The sequence below is a fragment of the Ctenocephalides felis genome, unplaced genomic scaffold (assembly GCF_003426905.1).
Source record: "Ctenocephalides felis isolate EL2017-DRISC unplaced genomic scaffold, ASM342690v1 CF-g0.4_SCAFFOLD_01886, whole genome shotgun sequence".
Classification (NCBI taxonomy): Eukaryota; Metazoa; Arthropoda; class Insecta; order Siphonaptera; family Pulicidae; genus Ctenocephalides; species Ctenocephalides felis.
Window position 1 is genome coordinate 85,942,237 of NW_020538040.1, and position 21,420 is coordinate 85,963,656.

The 21,420-nt window shown below is 28.5% G+C and overlaps 1 protein-coding gene across 1 annotated transcript; it reads left to right on the top strand.

The window, feature by feature from the left end:
* Window positions 1-4,464: 4,464 nt before the first annotated feature.
* LOC113375472 (enhancer of split mgamma protein-like) lies at window positions 4,465-9,589 on the top strand. The gene is made up of 3 exons (XM_026615405.1): window positions 4,465-4,581; window positions 7,314-7,608; window positions 9,339-9,589. Exons 1-3 carry the CDS (start codon window positions 4,465-4,467, stop codon window positions 9,587-9,589), a joined length of 663 nt encoding a protein of 220 aa, XP_026471190.1.
* The last annotated feature ends 11,831 nt before the right edge of the window (window positions 9,590-21,420 follow it).

Genomic DNA, 21,420 nt, shown 5'->3' on the forward strand with positions numbered 1-21,420 from the left:
TTTTTTTATCGATATGTAGAGCTTTACATTGATTATATTTATAAATATAATCATTAATTATATTTATAAATATAATCAATGTAATCAGTTTTTATATAAATAAATATAATTAATCTAGAGAACTAAAATATTAACAAAGACAAAACTCCTATAAATATCGCATAAAGTTGGATATTTAATCATCACAATCAACAAAAAATTATAGAAATATATGATTGCATATTACATTTTGAATATAGATATATTTGAAATGTACTTTAATTCTACAAATATGAAAACCATGAAATTCATTATCATAGGCTAAACAATTAAGTTCCCGTAGGGTAAGTTATAGCAATCGCAAAAAAATCGAAAATGAAAATGTTAATAATATTTTGAAAGGTTTCTGAATATTTTCGCTCACCTTATTATCAGAAAAAAATGAATGTATGTGTGTGTATGTATGTATGAATGTATGTATGTATACATGTATGCATGCATGTGTATGTGTGTATGTATGTGTGTGTATGCATGTGCGGATACTAATTTTCATCGATGATTTCGAGAATACGGACCAACCGAGTTGAATGATTTAATAATCATTTTACTTGTATTGACGAAATTAAGAACTGATGAAATTCTTAGGAAGGCAGATCGAGAGGTTTCGGAGATCCGATAAAAAAAGTAAAGAAAAAACGACATTTTACGGTACACAAATGTTTATTAAACACATCAATTATCAGATATTTTATAGTGATTTTAATAATACGTACAAATTTTGTTTACATTTTTAATGTTCATTCCTCAGATTGCTTTGAAAGAAAGTTCAAAATTTTCAAAAAAAAATCTTTTTTTTTTAAGTAGAATTTTTCAAAAAAGTTTTTTTTCAAAGCATTCAAAATGCCCAAAAATCAATTTTTTCAAAGTTTAAAAAAAAAATTGAAAACTTTTTTAACAAATTTAATTTTCGGTATGGGAAATTTCAGAATTTGCCTCAAGGCACGATGCAATGCACCACTAGTTTATGATAGAGATTTAAACGTAAGTTTCAATTTCTCTATCACTTGAACTACTCAATATTCGAAATTACTTGTACAATAATATTAACGATACAAATTTTTTTGCGACAATGGAAATAACAAATATATTAGTTTTACAAAATGTAATTTAGTAAAGAATTTCAAATACTTATTCAGATTAATATATGTTTACAAAATAATTTCAAGATTATACGTAAGATAACAATTTAAAACTGACTCAAATACTATCAAGAAAAAAATTTATTGAAAAAACTTATTCTCTGGTCGAATAGAAGCTAAACCATTGTCAAATCAATATAATCCCACACTCACCAAATATCATAAAAATCGGTCTAGGAATTTGTCAAGAGTTCAACGTCTAACGGATACTCAATATATAATCAATAGATTCTATGTAGTTAATTACTATAAAGACGGAAATTAGCATGAGAAAATTTTTGATTGAACAAGACTGCGAACAGACAAAAAGGATGTGAACAATTCGATATTTTCCAAATATGTTTGTTTTGTACACACATAGAGTAATGCATTTCAACGGAAATAAAACTGAAGAAGTCACACGTGATAAATGTAGTTATTTTTTTAAGTTGTATCAAAACTTTTATAATAATTATTTTCTACGCATATTGACTACATAATCTAGTAATTGCCGCAAGCGTTATTTTTCTAAACATTATACAAAAGCTCATTCCATTGCAGTTGATTAATTGTGTTGTTTACGATTGGTCATAGCGAACTATTTGCTATTTGCAAATTCGTTTATTGTTCAATTACATTTCAAAATTATTACTAATGTTTTACAAATTAAGTTGTATCGATGACGTTATTTATGTAAATAATTTTGGTGCGAATGTTTGTTATGTTCGGATTTCAAGACGGAAAATATTTTGAGGAATTATAGTAGACATAGATGCATCGTGAGAAAATGAATGTATCGAGCACTTGCTTATATAATATATTGTGCAGCTTTAAACTCACTATATCTTACATTAGAAAATCTTGAGTTAAACTTTTTGGTATAGGGGCGACTTTTTCAAGTGTTTTACTCCACGTCATTTCGAACTACTCCGCACAAACATTTCTCATTTCTTAGTTTCCAATGAAAGTATATTACAATTTAAAACTAGTGGTGCATGCCATCGGGCCTCAATTGCTGGAACTTCCTGTACCGTAATTTATTATTTTTGAAGCTTCAGATTCTTTTGAAAACGCGTTGCAGTCTAATGGTTAAACATTATAAATCTTGGTACGAAACCCATACAATTTGTACTTATTAAAATCTCTATAAAATATCTGATAATTTGATGTATATAAATATAATCATTTTTGACCGCCAAATGGTTTATTTTTTTACTTTTTTCTTTGACGTTCCGAAACCGCTAGACCTGCCTTTCCAAAAATTTAACCAGTTCTTCATATTTTGTCCATATAAGTAAAATGTTGAACGATTAAAATCGGACGCTCCGTTATCTCTAAAAGTAAATTACCATTTTTTGCACTTTTTGCTCCATATTTTTGAAACGGCTGCAGCTGCCTTGGTCAAAAACTAATGAGCATGTCTCCTTATTAATAGGAATCGAATGTTTTTTAAATCATTGTTTGCAAAGGCGGATCCAGCGGTTTCGGAGAAGAAAAAAAGTTAAAAAAAATACCATTTGGCGGTCGAAAATCCGATTGTTATATCTGCATAGACCGAAATGAATCGGTACCAAAAACTTTCAAAAAAAAAATTTTAAAAATTCCAAATAGTTTCCAAAATATTTCTAAGCAAAAAATTTCATTATTTTCAAAAAAAAGTTAAAAAATATTCAAGTTTCCAAAATATTTCTAAGCAAAAAATTACATTATATTCAAAAAAAATTGAATTCAATATTCAAATTTTTTAAATGTTTTCAAGATTTTCAAATAAATTCAGAATTTCCAAGAAAAATCTAATATTTTTTTTTTGAAATCTTAAAAATTTTGAATTACAGTACGGGACGTTATTTTTTGAAATTATTTAAAAATTTTGAATTACAGTACGGCAAATTATTTTGTTTTAAACATGTTTTTTATTAAGCTTTTTGAATATTTGAAGCCTTTAAATTGTTGTTGTTTCATAGAATATAAAAAATGTACTACGTACTTAAGCAGCAAGGGTTTTATATAAATATTTATTAATGACACAGCGTATTTGTATGTATTTTCTAATATAAATTTTTAATACATTATGTTAATTTAATTTTCTAGTATAACATATTTATTCACTTCAGTTTTTAAATATAATATTTCTTGAAAAGTCTAGTCGTAGAAGGGGGGCAAATCATAATTTCGTTTAAGACTTGAACTTTAGGTCAAACTTTGAAATCAGCATACAATAAAAGTGAGAGCTCGAAAAACATTTATCAACCATAGTTAAAAAACGCTAATGCTAATTTTTTCTGATGCGTTAGAGTAAAAGTTAGAATAGAAAAATAGTTAAGTATAGAATATTTAATTACGATATTTCAAAATGGAATAAAATGGAATAAAATAACGAATGTTATAAGGAATTCGTGTAATTTCCAAGTCAAAACATTCAATTTTTTTGCTAATAAAATATAATAATAATTCATTTTTATGCATGAAACATGATTTTCATAAGAAAATAGATCCATAAGCGAGGTTTTAATTTCTGTAACTCGTTTATAAAACGAAAGAAATATTTGAGAGAATTAAAATTATCATCGAATTATAAAGAAATATATTTTAAATATTTACGATTTAAATTTGTTTTCAATAGTTAATTAGATTTTCAATATTTAAATTTCAATAATAAAACCATTTCTGATTATCGAGTTTAATAAACATTTAATTATCATAAATTAAATTATGAATATCCATACATTCGATCAGTAACCAAAAGTCACACGGAAGTGTTAACTATAACATAGCTGAATTTTTAAATTTGTTTTGATAATAGGTAATAACGTTAATATAATTTCACCCACGTTAAATTATGCAATGGCATTTGTTTCATAAACTCTTTAGTTCGTCTTATCAAATGTTATCAAAATCGACTCTAGTATTGCTTTAATTATTTTTCATTTACATTTCAACTTGCACCAAACGAATGCAAACATATAGCACGGACGATATTGTTTTACTGCGATAAAATATTTGGAAATTATAATTACGATATAACAAATAATCGATGTAAGAACTTTTGTTTATAGAATATAAAGCTATGCAAAATGTTGAATATTTATACTTTGTAGCTAATAATCTTTTAATGTTATATTATAAACAAGAAAAGGTTGCATTAGTCAAACAAATGATGTAATTTCGTGATTGATCGTGAATTATAATGAGTCAGATTAATTTTAATACCAAATATTTTTATTTTTTAAACTTGCGCTAATGAGTTTTTATTTCCATTGTAGAGTATGAGTCATTTATAAAAATATTAATAATTACAGAACTTGTTATGGATCCTGGAAATGATTCTAGAACATACACGTACAGAAAAGTGATGAAGCCGATGCTCGAACGAAAACGTCGTGCACGTATTAACAGATGTCTTGAGGAATTGAAGGAACTTATGGTATGACAATTTTATTTTCATTCTTGAAGCATTATTAAATGGCTTTTTAAAATTTATTTATAACCCAATACAAATCAACAATTGGTTTAAAATATGCACACTCGAGATTGAGAAAATTGAACAAGATTAGATTTTAACCAGGAAATTATCCTTGCAAAATAATTGAAACAATGCGTTTCCTAAATATTTTTTCATTTGAATATAATCTGCTAATAAATGTAAATCTATTAATAAATGTAAATCTATTAATAAATTTTCAGGAAATTATGATGCATTAAAAAGTTTAATGAAGGTATGTTTTGCAAGGATATGTTATCAAAAAGTACTAAAGTTATAACAGTAATTATTTAGGCATATAATTATAATAACTTGGTACCAATTACTTTCTACGTTTTATTTTGGTTTGAATAAGTAAGAACAAACTTTGTTAAAACTTGGTATATATTAAACAAAATTTCTGCCTTTCTAATAACAACTCCTACAACTTTGCTCATTACTAAATTCATATAATTCCTCGACGTTTTAAGCCATTCTGAATTGAATAATACCAAAAGAAAATGTATGAGTGTGTAATTTTCTGGTCCACGTTTTAGCTCACAATTCTACATAGATTATAAAAATTTAAAAACATTGGTTGAGAATCGTGCTCATTAGGTTTTGGTGAAGATCGGCGGATCTGTGTTCTTGTAAATGACTGTTAAAAAAAAATCCACGATTTTTATGATTTTTTTGGACTATAGATCATACTAAAATACCACAACTCCACGACAAGTGTAATTTTAAAAATTTGTCAAAGTTTGAAAAAAATTAGTAGCTTTTTGGCGTTTGCCAAAATTAGACCTTTGATGTATCTCGATGAGGATTTGCGGTTATATATTTGCGCGACGATATCGGTCGAGTCGTTTCTATGTAATTAGCAAAAAAAGTGTAAAATATTTCGTCCACGCTTTAGCAATCCATACTGAGTCGATTTTAAAAATTCAAAAACCGTTCGAAAGATATTGGTTGGGTATCGTGCTTATTAGTTTTTGGAAAAGATCGGCCGGGTCGTTTCTTTGTAATTAACGGCAGAATAAATGTTTTTTGCCGATTTTTTTTTGACGGTAGATATTGTGGTGTTAGAGACCACAATAAAATATTACGGCCCTACGACAAGTCATTCAATTTAAAAAAAAAATCAAAATTTGAAAAAATTGGCAGCCTTTTTTGAGGTTTGTTAAAATTAGACATTATACTTGGTACGGCGATGTAGTACTTGGTCTTAATAAACTTACTAAACCATTATAATCATACGGAAACTAGTCTGATTATAAAAATTTATTCAATTTTGAATATTTGCTTTTAGAAAATACTCCGGGTTGTATTAGATACGCGCTCCATTTTCAATAATGTGTAATAAATCACTCGTAAATTAATTATTTTATTATTGATTAAGTTGATTATTTACTACACATATCAGGAAGTTCATGTCACTTACCTTAAGGCAAAATACCACTTACAACTAGTTTTATTCTTATACTTACAAGTGTCAGATTTATCAAAATGAGGTCTAAAATTATTATCCTTTAAGCAAATAAATATAGCATGTTTTATTAATTCGGACAAAGCACGCAGTCAAAACATTTATACCAGTTAAAATATTAATCGTCTAAAATAGACCGTAACATAGCGTTGTTCTGGCAAGGCTATGTTACGCTTCTTGGTACTTAGCAAAAAAATAGTATTTTGACGGTTCTTAGTACCATTTTATATGAAAAACTTAGCGTGACATAGCCATAGCATTGTTCTATTTTATGGCTGAATTTGCCGGTGAACTATTGTCTGTTTCATTTAATCAAAAATGTGAATTTACTAAATAAAATATGTATACATATACATATGCATACATACGAATCGCAACCATATTTACCTCCATAAGCTTTTCAGAACTTAGATATTTTTAAAATAACTAGTGGTGTATGCCATCGTGTCTTAAGGTAAATTGCTGGAACTTCCCGCACCTTAATGAAATATTAAAGGAATATGAAATGTTTTCAAATAGATTATTATAATAACTTTAAGCTACAATTAGAATTAAAATACGAATTATTTTTCGATATTAAAAAAAAAATAAAATAAAAAATTCTTTCCCCAAAAGTAATCGTTTTGTCAACACAAGCAGAAAGTTTTTTCAATCATTCAAATCGAATGCTTAGTTCTCTCAAAAACTGCTATTCTCTGCACATTTAGCAATGTATCTCTGAAAAGGCTGGACCTGCCTTTGCCAAAATCTAATTACCACTTCTCCCCATCATTACAAATCGAACCTGTTGATCCGTTCTCTTAAAAACTGACATTTTAGCACTTTTTGCTCCATATCTCCGAAGTCGCTGACCAAAAACTAATCAGCACATCTCCCTATCAATAGGAATCGATTGCTTTTTGAATTTTTCGAATCGGTTCATTCATACGACCGAAATCGTCGACGAAAAATTGTCTCCACACATACACATACACACAAAAACATTAATTTTTTCTCAAAAAAGAAAAATGTTCAGGAATCTTTGAAACGTGAAGATATGCAACATTTTCAATTTCGATTTTCGGCCCATTACTATAACTCACCCTACGGGAAGTTAAAATTTGTATTAACTCTAGTATGAGAGTAATTATTAATATTTGTAGAATAAATATTTTAATGTTTAGATAAAACCTTTATATACGTGTGTATTAAAAAATGTGCTTTTCCTTAGAGTGAAGAAGGCGATGTGAGCAAGCTCGAAAAGGCCGACGTCCTGGAAATGACGGTACGCCATTTACACACATTACAGCAGCGCGGTGAAATTGCGCTCCCTCCAGGTGCATTGTCTGCCGTGTCCGAGCACGAGCGACGCTCCTGGCGTACATACTTGGACGGCTACGGCACCTGTGCGGCAGCAGCTTGCTGCTACTTGCGCGGAGTAGATGAAGGTGCCACTCGCAATTTACATGATCATCTACAAGTCGCTGCTCAAAGACGCAGTATGCAAGTTGCTCCTTATGCTCAAGGTATGTTTTATCATAAAATATAGAAAAAGAAATAGTGATACATGGAACTTTGCGTACCGGAATTAAAATTTTAAAGTGATTTAGATTGTTTTCAAAGCAATCGCGCTGCGTAGCTAATTTAGAAACAAAATATCACAGCGCGTAACGCCGCTTCGCAATCTAACTGTTAAGCATTGCAAATTTTTGTACGGAACCCATAGAAATGTGAACAAAATTTGTAATTACTATCAAAAGCTCTATAAAAAGTCTGATAATTTGATATGCGTACGTCTAATTATCTATTTTGGTCGTCAAACGTCATTTTTTTACTTTCTTTTTAATGGATCTCCAAAACCGCTAAACCTGCCTTCCCAAAAATCAATCAACATATTCTTCATTATATCAATACAAGTCATATGTGTTTTGAATCATTCAAATCGGATGCTCCATTCTCACAAAATTGCCATCTTTGTTAATTTTTGCCCCGTATCTCCGAAAATACTGGACCTGCCATGGCCAAAAACTAATCAGCACGTCTCCCTATCAATACTAATTGAATGTTTTCTAATCATTCAAATCAGATGCTCTGTTCTCTCAAAATTGCCATTTTTGTTACTTTTTGTTCAGTAACTCCGAAACGACAGGACCTGCCGTCGTCAAAAACTAATCAGCACGCCTCCCTGCCAACACAAATTGAATGGTTTTTGAATCATTCAAATCGAATGATCCGTGCTCTCGAAATCCTGAACGAAATTTGTAACCAAACATACATACATACATACTACATAAACACACACATACATAATTTTTTTCTAAGGTATGCTAAAATGTTCAGAAGGCCATGAAACGCAAAAATATGCAAAAAAAAATTATTTTGAAATTTGTTACAAAGAAGTTTGTGTCCTCATTTGAAAATCTAATTTGCGAACTTTATGTTTTATTAACGTTTTAAGTCATTTAGGTCAAATGATTAAACATACGAAAACTATGTTTGAACGAAATACGAGAAACTATGTTTGTGCACGCGTGCCAAAGTTGAACTTTTCATCAACGTTTTCTCCAAAACGGTCTCACAAATCTAAAAATATTAATAAAAAGCCATTTAATGAAACTCGATAAAATTTCGTGTTGATTATATTTGCACGACGATCGGTCTAGCCGTTTCTTTATTATTAGGAGATAAGTGAAAAACATTTTTATCAATTCCCAAAATATCAGCTGGAAGTCGTGCTGATTAGATTTTGGTCAAGATCGGCCAAGCCATTTCTTCGTGAATATTGTTTGAATTCAATTACGATTTGATAAAAGTTTTCATTGTGATAGGGTAACTCTATTAAAGTTTATTGTCTACTCTAAAGTGTAGATAAGAAAAAAAATAGTAGGTCTTCGTCGAATTGAAGTACCGTTTAAGATCTAGGTGAAAATTCTTTGAAGTTTGAAATAATAAATTTCCTTTTTGATATAAACAGTTTGGAATTAATGTTGTCGTCACCGTCACATATTCGAAAGTTCATGCAACTTGTCTAAGGACTAAATACTACTTACGTCTAGTACTTTTTTTACATTTTAGTATAACATTTTATCTATTAACGAATTTATTCGAGATTTTGATACCACTGTTATATTACATATAACGTACTCATTATATGTAATCCAGAAAAATATATCAATTACTTAGCAAATATTTAATTGTCTGCAAAGACCTCGTCTATTTTTTATACATTCTTATATATTTTTATTTTATTTATTAGATCGCAATATGGCATATCCACATTCGCCGCCTACACCGGTAGAGCAATATCCTGCTCCGACATCACCAATGTCCGCAATGGAAATTGCTTACGCGCAATATGTCGCACAATCGCAACAACAAGGCGCTAATTTGGCACCGCAAGTTGATCGCAGGCAAACCATGGAGCGTCTTCGCAACAGAATTCTGCAGAGAAGGAAGGGTCGCAATGGATCCGATAATCCGACTAAATCTATGTGGAGACCATGGTGAAGAAGAAGACATTTGAGGTTGATAATTCTGGTATGCCATATTAAAGCTTGAGGGGCTAATTTTCCGATAAAACAGAAATGTTACGGAGATGCTATGTTACTATGTTCATATATTGGTAGTAAAAACTGTCACATAAGAAAGATGCAGTTATAACATAGTTTTTATTTGACATGTGTTTTTTAGGTTAGGTTTTATGTAAAACGCCTAACTGCATAGCAAATACATAGTATTTTGACAGTTTTTACCGCCATTCTATAGAAGATTGGACCGTAACATAGCGCTACCACAACAACGCCGTTATATTAAGAATTGGAGAATTGGCCCCTGAATTTTGAAGTAATGTTCCATAAACGCTTTATGAAGTAAAAGAAAGAAAGGTTTGGTTGATTTCAAAATATTTTGATATCTTTAGCTTAAGATATTTTGCTCTCTCGGTTTGATATCAGTTATTGGCAAGACATTTTATATAAAATACCTTTTAGAGCTTACTCATTGATAAATTTAATAAGTTTGGTTTCAACGATTCTCGATAGAATCTTAATAGGTATTAAAATGTTTTTTTGACTCGATTTGACCTATGAACCGAGCCGCATTATTTACCCATTTGGTTGTTCATGTTCCCTTGAACGAAGCAGCCTGCGGAAATGCCTTTAATTTTTGCCCCGTTATTAAAAATTTTGGTTTGGTTTGCTATTATCGACTAATTTCAAATTACGTTATTTTCATTCAAATCTATCACTTCTGATAATCTGTAACAGTTTTTTATTAACTTTTAATGCAAAGCTATGTTATGCTTCTTTCTTGGTACTAAAAATTGTTAAAAATGCTCTGTGGTTGCTGTGCACTTAGGCGTTTTAAATTTCAAACTGAACCTAGATAACGCACAAACGTCAAAAAAAAATGTTATCGTAACTGCATCTTTGTGATGTGCATTTATAACACACGGTTTTATAAGTAAAAAGCCTGATTGCACAGCAAATTCTTAGCACTCTCACAGTTTTTAGTACCAAGAAAGGAGCATTGTTATGGTCTATTTTACCGTAGAATTGGTCTCTCTATTAGCAACAAGTTTGATAGTTTTATTAAATCATTGTGATTTACATATTATAAAGCAAACCATAACAAGTTTAATAGCAATTTCCCAAAATGTATCATAAGATTTTTGTTGTATAGAATAACAGACTTTCAAATTGAATTAAAGATATTGTATGAATTTTTATGTGATAAGCGACTTATGAAAATAAATTTTCATATAATATCAAACATATTAAATGTTATATATTTCATAACTATGTCTTCCTACTGCAAAATTGATATAATAATTTTGCAAATCTGCAAGAATTATTTTAATTGATTGTTTGTAATTCAAATTTTATATAATATTTTAAAATAAGTTAAGAAATAATTATATTGTTAATAAAAAGTATTATATTGTGTTATTTAGTAATAAAAATTTAAAATTGCCTTTTATATAATTGAGGTCGCAAGATGAATATGTTATTTTGCCATATAGCGTATAGTAGTTTTAAAAAATCTTAATATAATGTTTGTATCTCTTGTTTCATCGATATTCTATAATTCCATCTCTTTGTATCTCTTGTTCCATCCAAATTCTATATTCGTTAGTTGGGATTAGATTAGATAAATTCATCATGTTCATTGATGATAATTAAAAAGAATATTGATATTTAGAGTTACGAGAAATATTAAAATAATATTTAGTGTGCATCCAATGATAAAGGGGACCAAATATTATAAAATTTCTGCTTTTCTCAACTAATTTGACTTTTATTCCTTCAATTATGTTTCATCTGGAAAAAAACCTCTAAAGATATATTTCATGCAATACCTTTAGTTCTTTTTGTGATTATTTAATTATGTTGCTAAATTTTGTATTATAAATCCATCTTGGCATAGTATTAATAAAGTATTTTCAGCTCATACGAAATATATTGTCAAAGCGAAATGGTGATACAAATAGGTGTAAGACATTCTAATATTAGTTATAAATGCTAAGTGATATCAATGATTATAATTATATCATATGAATTAGCCATAGACTTGATTATTTTTCGACATTTATAAATATGTATTTACATCCAAATATATATATTATATATACTAACACTATGAGCAGGATTGACGAAATAATGTGCGACTTAATAATCAATTAAGTATTATAACACATTATACGTAGTGTATTATGTTTTAGTCGTAAACAAGACAAAGATTTTTGTTATTCCATATTTTATACTTAAAGAACTGTTTTTAGATGTAAATGTTTATAAATATAATACCTATTGTTAGTTATCAAGTTATTATATGCACAAAAAATAAATGAAATAATGTATATGAAATGTCTTCCAATTTATAAGAATTGTAAAATTCTAATGAATAAAAATATATTAAAAATAGAGAAAGTTTTTTAACTCTGCATATTTGTGTTTATTTAATAAATAATGATTTGAAGTCGTGTGTTGAACGTAAAAATATAAGTTAAAATCCAGAAAGATAAGTAACGTGACTTGTGTTGTAAAAATTACAATAAATTTACTTCTGTAAAATATATGTAGACGGTAAAAATTACAGTAATTTTATTATTTTCAACTTATTGAAAAAAGGTTGGTTTTTACCATAAAGTCCAATAGCTAATTTTATGTTTTCTTTACGTTTCAAATCATTCTGAATCGTCTGATCGTGTAGTAGGAGAAGCACGGACAAAATGAAATAGTGTTTAATGATATGTTTTTATTTATTCTAAAAATTCAAATACTGTTCGTAAGACATCAGTTGAGAATCAGGCTGATTAGGTCTAAAATATCGGTCAAGCCGCTTCTAAACATTGTTGAATTTTTTTTTTACAAATTTTACAAACTTTTTATGATGATAAAGTTTTATGGCTAATTGTTTATCATTATTATTTGAACTCCAAAGTCGGAAGTATATTAGCGAAGTTTGATGCTTTAAAGCTTTAAGTTGTTTTCCCAAGCTCTTATAATTTTAAAAGTTTTTTCTTTATTTATCATTTTATCTATACTGGGTTTATTGCCCAGCCATAGATAAACAAGTATGTTAATTTGTATAAAAATGAAAAAAATGCTCGAAAATAATGTAAAATTTGCAAGTTGATTGTAATGTGAAATAATTTTGCAAGCAGCTACAGCAATAACACAAATTAAATTGTATAAATGTAAAAATAGTAATAGTAATGTAATGTATTAAATCAATAAAAATATCATTAAAGTTTGCTGAATCAGCACGGTCAAATTTAATACTTAAAGTCACAGCTATCCGAATTTCTTTACTCATTTTTATTAAAACTATACATTATTAGAACTATTTTTGTTGATTTCTTGAAACAAAAATAAACAATTATTTAGGTTGTATTTATGTTACGTAGTTATAAAATTTATTAAAACTCTCCTTCGATAATTCAGGTTGTTGAGTTATAATTTGTAGCTGTGGACTGTATTAAACACTGACTTGTTTGTATATTACGTATTTGTTGCAGTTCTAATTACAATCACTGATTTGTTACTACGGTATAATGAAAGAAGATATGTTTATTGGTTATTTATTGTACATGTTGTTTCGCGGACTTTACTTTTAGAAGTGAACAACTAGTTAAATTAAAACACTCCGCAACCATTCCGTGTAAAGCGTAATGCCCTGAAGGTTGTCACCTTCATGGCCAATATAATAAAACAAAAATACGTTCGAACAAGGTATTGCGGATTTAAATTATACAATCCGAATTTGTAAAATGGTAAACTTTTACTTTATTTACGATTTCAAAGTTTATGGCAAAAAATGGCGACTGTATGCAGAATATTATTGTGTATTTATTAAAAATAACAAATTCATACATAGATCTCAACGAAAATCGTTTTATTAAGACTATTAAGAAATTAAGTTTATTAAGAAATTAATACTTCCTTATGTATTTACATATATATTTTTTAATTTAATATATATATATTAAACAAAATCCGGATTACCATATTTACTAAAAAAGCATTTTCAATTTGTAAGCCCAATTGTTTTGTTTTTAAATGCTTTGGACACCTAACAGATTTGTTTTTATATAAACCATGTGTGTTTATACGAACAAACTTGATAATTAAAAATAAAATATGCAAGACTAATCAACAAACGAGTATAAGTTTAAGTTGAACGTATTAATATTGAACTCTTGCTAAAACATCGCCTGATTTTCTACAATTACTAAAACATTCAGAGTTAGGAATATCACCCATAGCTCGCATAGTAGAGCACCAAGAGATAGCGTTAAAACAACATTTTGAAATTAATATAATATACTTATAAATATAGGAAAAATAATTTCATTAATTATCTATAGACATTACCGTAAAAATTTTCGCAAATTATGTAAAAATTTTACATTGCAGATGATGTTTAGAGATCGTTTACGAAAATAAAGCAATCAACAGTGGATGAGTTCGGATTAATACCTCAGCGTTTGCTGTTCAAGGGTACTGCGTCAGATAGCGCCTGTAAAATAATTTTTAACGCTAAAAGGGGGATTTAGTGTTGTATGGTATTGTGATAGTTGCTGGAACTTTCCGTACCGAAAATTAAAATTTTTAAAAAAACTTTAAAATTTCACGAAAGCTTTGAAAAACGTAGATTTTTGAGAGCTTTGAAATTTTTGAAGAAAAATTACTTTTTTGAAAATCTTCAAATTTTATTCATATTATTAATATTTTTGAAAATTTTGAACTCTTTAAAAGCAATGACGCTGCGTAGCTGTTTTAAAGACAAATTATAGAAGCGCGTTAGCGTCGCGTCGGAGTCTAACGGAAAATTATTGGTACAGAACACGGATAATTGTTGGTTTTGGTCATTTTTGATATCTTTGCGATTACTATAACTTACCATACGTTTCAAAGTATAAAAAATAAATTTCAGATATTTTTAAATAGTCAAATCTTCAAAAATTTCAAAATTCTCTATAATCTATTTCTTTCAGTTTTCAAAAAAAAAAAAAATAAAGTTATTTTAAAAAATTTAATTTTTACGGAGAGTTCTAGCAAATTGCCTTAAGACACGATGCCATGCAGTACTAGTTTATTATAATAGTACTTTTTATAAAACAGAAGTAAATCTTTCGAGTATGGATAGACACTTCATTTCATATATTAGAATATTTTACGCAAAAGATAGTATAACAATATTTAGAATCATGATTCAAGGGCCATCTCATTTGTATAATCAATAGTGTGAGTGAGACCTTTTATTTTAAATATTAGTCAGAAGTAGTAAACTTCTTTTACGCCTTTGATATATAATACTTATATAGTTTACAGAATTTATACTAGAAAAGAGAGAAGTACCAGTTATTCTTGTTATCTCTTAAATAATTACAATCAAATCCACCTACATACAATTTTGTTTCAGACTTACATTTTCAATTACTCTGGAACAATTGAAACCCACAAGTACAAATGCATTCTCTGACAACCATAAGACGTATCATAACTTGTTTTAATTAGGAGAAACTTATCGTACGAACACTGTTTCACAAATGAATAATGAACATATTAAAAATAAATAATAAATATAATAAAGAACCAATAGAAGGAATCGCCTATAAATAAATCAAAAGTCGAAATCGCAAAAATTGAGTAAAGGTTAATTTCTGTTAACATTGGGATCTAATTATTAAAACCCAAGACAAAAATTTGTTAACACTAGATTTACGGACCGAGCCAATTTGACTTAATGAAAATGTAATCACTTAATACACAACTATTTCCTACTAAAGCTAGATGCCAATTTACGCTGTACATACCAAATAAGACGAATAAATTTCACATCAAATTTTGTCTGGAATCTGATATAAGAAGCAAATATCTTGTAAACGGTTTTCCATACTTGGGCAACAATATTAGTAGGGGCTATTATATTTTCACTTGGAAGCATAAAGCAGTATTCACGTAGCACTAATAATAACAATTATAATAATAAAAATAATTCATTAGTGGTTTTATAAATAAAACAAGAGTGCGCGTGAGGTTCACACGCGATTGAAGAAAAACTTATTTACTAGTGTACAAGATGGCGTTTAAGTAAAAATAAATACATCATATAACAATTTTAAATAATGTTTATTAGTAATTGGGTAACACTCGTGATGCACATATTTATAACTATAAATTATAAAATATATATTTATTATAGCATTGAAAATATGTATAATATTTAAAAACAATAATGTAATTGAAGTCATACTTCAAATATGACATTATAGGTTGTCATTGTAATTAGCATTTAGAAATCAACCTTTATTAGAAAAATGAAGTAATTGCTGATTAATAAATTCTATAATATTCGTTCACACAGTGAATTATGTTTAGCAACTTCACTCATCATGTAATTGTGTTTGATAATCTTCATGTAATTAAAATTAACATATATTCATTGACTGCTTGTATTTTTTTACTCTTTTGCGATATAATCTCATTCTTTGAATAGCTGTAATATCTGTCTCGCCTAAAAAATATTTTCCATTTTAATAACTTCAAAGATTCATAGAAACTACGAATAATATAGAAATAATTTCTAAGGAACAGGGTAAAATATTAAGGAATGGGGTAAATATTCTTCTAATTCAGGCATTTTTCATTAAATCACGACTTGTACTACGATGTAACTTTAAAATGTTTATCTATGCCGATTTTCTTATTGATATCGAAACGCATATAATGTTTATGCCGGTACGCATACAACGACAGAAATCTATATTCACATACGCGACGACTAATCACAATCGACCCGTGTAGAAATGATATCGTCGAGAGCGAATGACGAATCATTGGCACTCGACTCTTATCTTATCTTACCTGCCGTAAAGCACTTCCGTTGCATTTGTACGGATTTACACCCTAGTCACGCCTAAAAATGTTTCACTTCAGAAATTAACTCAAACTTAATATAAATAAGCTTCACAATAAATATTGATTAACTGACTGTGAAAAAATTGATTGCCCTAAAACTCCGTGTCCGATGAATAATCCCAAAGTCTTTACGCAATATGTAAATATAATACATAATGTTATTATAATACGTTCACCGAACCTCGGGCTAATACCCGCGCACTCCTTCAAAAACCCGTGAAACCTAAAGAAAAATTCGAACTCATTAATAACCGAGAATCCAGCGTTCTGGTTTTGATATCCGTTCGTGCGGCACAAGAAACACGTTCGCACGGCCCGGTCCATAACGCACGGCTCGGCCGAAGAGCTCGCCACGGACGTAGGTGCGTTCTAGGAAGACTTGAGCGATGAGGCGAGATTTTTTTTCTTCGTTTTCAATTTTAAAAAAGCATTATGTCAGATTGACAAATTTATAGCCTTGAACATCTCACACACAATACGAGAACAGCGGCTTTCGGCCGAGAAAGGATAGCGAGTTAGTAGATCGAAGCGAAAAAATATTAATTCCGGAAATTGCGTACCGCACAAGGAAAGCAAATTTTTGCACATCATATATATATATATATATATATATATATATATATATATAATGTTGTGGTCGATGGTGCCGAATTGTGTTGTGGTCGCTGTCAGCAAATAATGTGTTGAACGCCGATCAGTATTGCTACCCAATTTTGTCTGGTGGTATGGCATTTGATAAATTTCAAACAAAGACAATTAATAATGATTACATATTAAATATATCTTATACAATACTTGATAAATATTGATTATTTATATTTTACATTACAGTATTTAAAACGCTGACATCTATGGCTGACATCAAAGCAAAATTTACACTACTCCAAATGCTCAATTGAACTGAATTTACACAACCGATTAGCTGCTATTCTGAATTCTGCACTATCTGCATGACCAAAACTAAACTAACTGACTTTTCGTTTTGCAAAGCTTTTTATACTAGTCAAGTAGGGTGACTCAATCATTAACATATATTTTATGACTTTGTTTACTGTTGTTTTAGTGCATATACATTATAAGGATCTAGAAAGGCGAAGAACAAGAGATAACTAGGTGGTTTTGATAAAGTTGATAAAAGAAATGTTATCGCTGCACGTGCATTGTATGACCAAGGATTAACTACAATGTTGTCGATGAATAATCAAACATACTACGCAATTTATATATTGACCGTTAGTTGTAAAGAATACATTTAAAAAAGAATACTAGGCGGTTTTGATAAAGTTGATAAAAGGAATGTTATCGCTGCACGTGCATTGTATGACCAAGGATTAACTACAATTTTGTCGATGAATAAACATACTACGCAATTTATATATTGACCGTTAGTTGTGAAGAATACATTTAATTGTAATAAATACGAACAAGATAATAAAGTCTTTTTTTGATTTTAAAGGAATTTTCACGAGTAGCTACAACATACTGTCAAAATAAAATAATTTGTGGAAATATTGCTTACACCTTTGCCAATGTTAAGGTTTAGTTGATTCTTTTCAACTAACCCAAATATAAGTTTTTATAGAAGCTATATATATAAAATGTTGAATTCAACTCAAAAATGACAATACATCTTACAAAATAATTAAGTAACGTATACGCAGACCATATGGTAGAAAGTTTCAAATGTACTGCTTGACGTACAATATCACCATCGCCGAAGTGATAATCAAGCATCAAAGATTAATAATATTTGGCCTGCAGAAGCAATGAAGTTGAACTCGGTAAACAAAAAAACATTGGTAAATATGTAAATTAATGATCTAATACAATACATAAAAATTTTAAATAGTATTTTTTAAAATACTAGAATAAACATTGCAGGATTACAAAATACTATGAAAACATACTTATCAACGAGTGATAGATTAAACATATTATGTATATAATTTACGATATTAAAATTATCTATATTATACGGGTTTAGTGAAAAATAATGTAACAATTTTCTCCTTTATTATATATTAGGTTGTCAAATATCTCCCTTCCACTTTTTTGCTCTTGGTTTATAATACAAAAAGGCGGAAGGGAGATTTTTGACAACCTTATATTTAAACAGCAATCAGAACTTAAGGAGTCCTATGTGTTGTTCTACGGACTTCTTTCATGACGTGGTTTATTGCAAATGACAATCCGCACGGTTGCCCTATCTCTATGTGATAAATTTATGATTGCAAATTATGTAATAGTGATTTTTTTGAAACAGCAAAATGCCTGGGAGGGCTTTTTCTACTTGGAAATAAATTAATATCTATATTTTTAAGTGAAAACCGATGCTACTATTGCACGTTATGAGGCTGTTCGAGGGGGGTATCGAACATGTAATATGTAGTCTATAGCTCTAAGCCCTAAGCCACCGCAGAATGTTCAGAATTTTAGGGATTTATAATAAATAATTGGTGTTAATTTAAAATGCACAATAACTTTTTAGGCCAAATTTAAATTATGTGAGGATATAAAATATTTATACATTATTATAAATTAATATGGATATTTTAGAATTCCTTTCTTCAAATGCTACCAAATTGATAAAATATAATTTTCTTGAAATTTCAGCTCTTAATATTAACTTTAAGTTAGTCCGCACTCCAACCAAAGTTTCTTATGGAAATAATATAGGTAAAATTCCATTTGTTTTTTAGAATTTTATAACTTAGCGACAAGTGAACCAAAACTTTAAGAATAGCATTATATTGGTTCATTTTGATCATAAATAAAAAATTTACAACAAAAATTTTATATATTTTATAAAATAATTATTTACTTAGGCAGAAAAACCAAGAAACCTTGGTTAGAGTGCGGACAATTTTATAGTACAAGAGCTAAAACAATTTGGAAACATTTGAGCCTCTGAGAAAAAAAGAAATTCGAAAATATCCATATGAAAGATTACCCTATGAAAGATTATATATATATATATATATATATATATATATATATATATGTTATGAATCAAGGAAGATCGCCAGGTACCCACGCTGTAAACATATCGCTTTCATCCCGCTGATGCGAGGTTTTCAAATATTAATATAACACAAAACAAAATGCGGCGGTCACTTTTGTGAAAGTGACATTTAAAAATTAGGCGGTTAATTCCCACTAGGAAATTGAATTCGTATTCGGAATGTTCTGTTTGAAGATTCTTATTGCGTTGAACCTGCGTGTTACGTGTTCGAAATTAGTACAAATGTACAAGAAATCATTTTTCACAAAACTCTGGAATTCCTTGCCGTTGCCAGTGAAAAGCATTCGTTTCTTTTGTTATGTTAAAATGATCACTTGTTATATGGCTGTTGTCATATAAGGGTGTTTCGTTAAATAGAATTTAATTAATTGCATTTTGAAATAAAATAGATTTTAAGGACCATATAAAATTGTGTGAAATTCGAGAATTTATCTATGATATTTTTATATGTAGCAATATTTTGGTATATAGGCATTTGATTAAATTTGTATTATGACAAAGTGCAACAGATTTTTATTTATATATGAGCATCAGGCAGAGTATAAAATTCTGAAAACCCGAAAATAAATTTGGCATATTTGTTCCATTTTTTAAACATTTACAGCCCTAAGATTTATTTAAAAAATTGGTCGAAAGAAACAATAAAAAATATGAATTATATGTTTCATCAAACTTTAAGTAGAATATAATAAGGTTAAAATCAGTTGTGAGCGTAAATTATTTTTTAGGCATATAAAAATTGCTGTACAATTAGACTGCTTACTAATGATAGTAAATTAATTTAGCCTGAATTATCAAATTCTCACCTAATAGAAACAATATTAAAATTAACTATGATTAATTTTAATCATGATTGTATATATTCACAATAAGCAATTCAACATAAAATGAATAAATACATAACCAATCAACGAAATAATTGTTTTATTTTAAAATGCGGCATTTTTCTCTAAAAGTTTCTGATCATTTTGGCATACCTTAGAAAAAATGTGTCTGTGTATGTGCACGGATCGATCGATTAGAACAATTCAAAAGACATTCGATTCGTATTAATAGTAAGACGTGCTGTATGGTTTTTGGCGAATGAATAATCCAGGGAAATCATAATTCATTTTTGAGAGAACGAAGCATCCGATTTGAATAATTCAAAAAATATTGTATTTGTATTGACGAAATGAAGAACTGATTGAATTTCTGGAAAGGCAAACTTATCGGTTTTGGAGATCCAATAAAAAACTAATAAAATGTCAAAAATGATTAGTATATATATGCACATCAAATTATGAAGTATTATATGGAGATTGTAATATTGAGTACAAATTTTGTTTATATTTGTATTTCTATTTTTTCTAGTTTATATTTCTATTTTAAAAAATTATTTTCTGTCAATAATTTCAAAATTCTGAAAAATATAATGTTTTCAGATATTAAAGTTAATTTTTTTTAAATGCTAAAGGTATTTTAAAAAAAATAATTTTCGGTACGGTAAGTTCCAGCAATTTTCCTTAATGTACGATTTCAAGTTATTTACATTTTTTACTACACCACTACCGCAATGAAATATATTAATAGTAAAATCTATTCAGATCTCTGTAGATAATATTCTGAACTTACAATTTCATCACATATATTATGAGTAGTTCTGAGATAAAGATCTTGTTTTTTATATAAAAATTAATGCTTAAAATGCATATTTATATAACATATGAATGCTTTTTTTCATAAAAAATAAATTTTCCATTTTATGAGATGGTTTACTAACTGCATTTTGAAAATAAAACTCACACCAGCTTAAAATTCACAATATGTACCTCTTCTTGTCTTGGCCAAATAATGATAATACGTTAAGTAGGTAATTTATGAAATACCTAATTATCACCTAATTGCAAAAT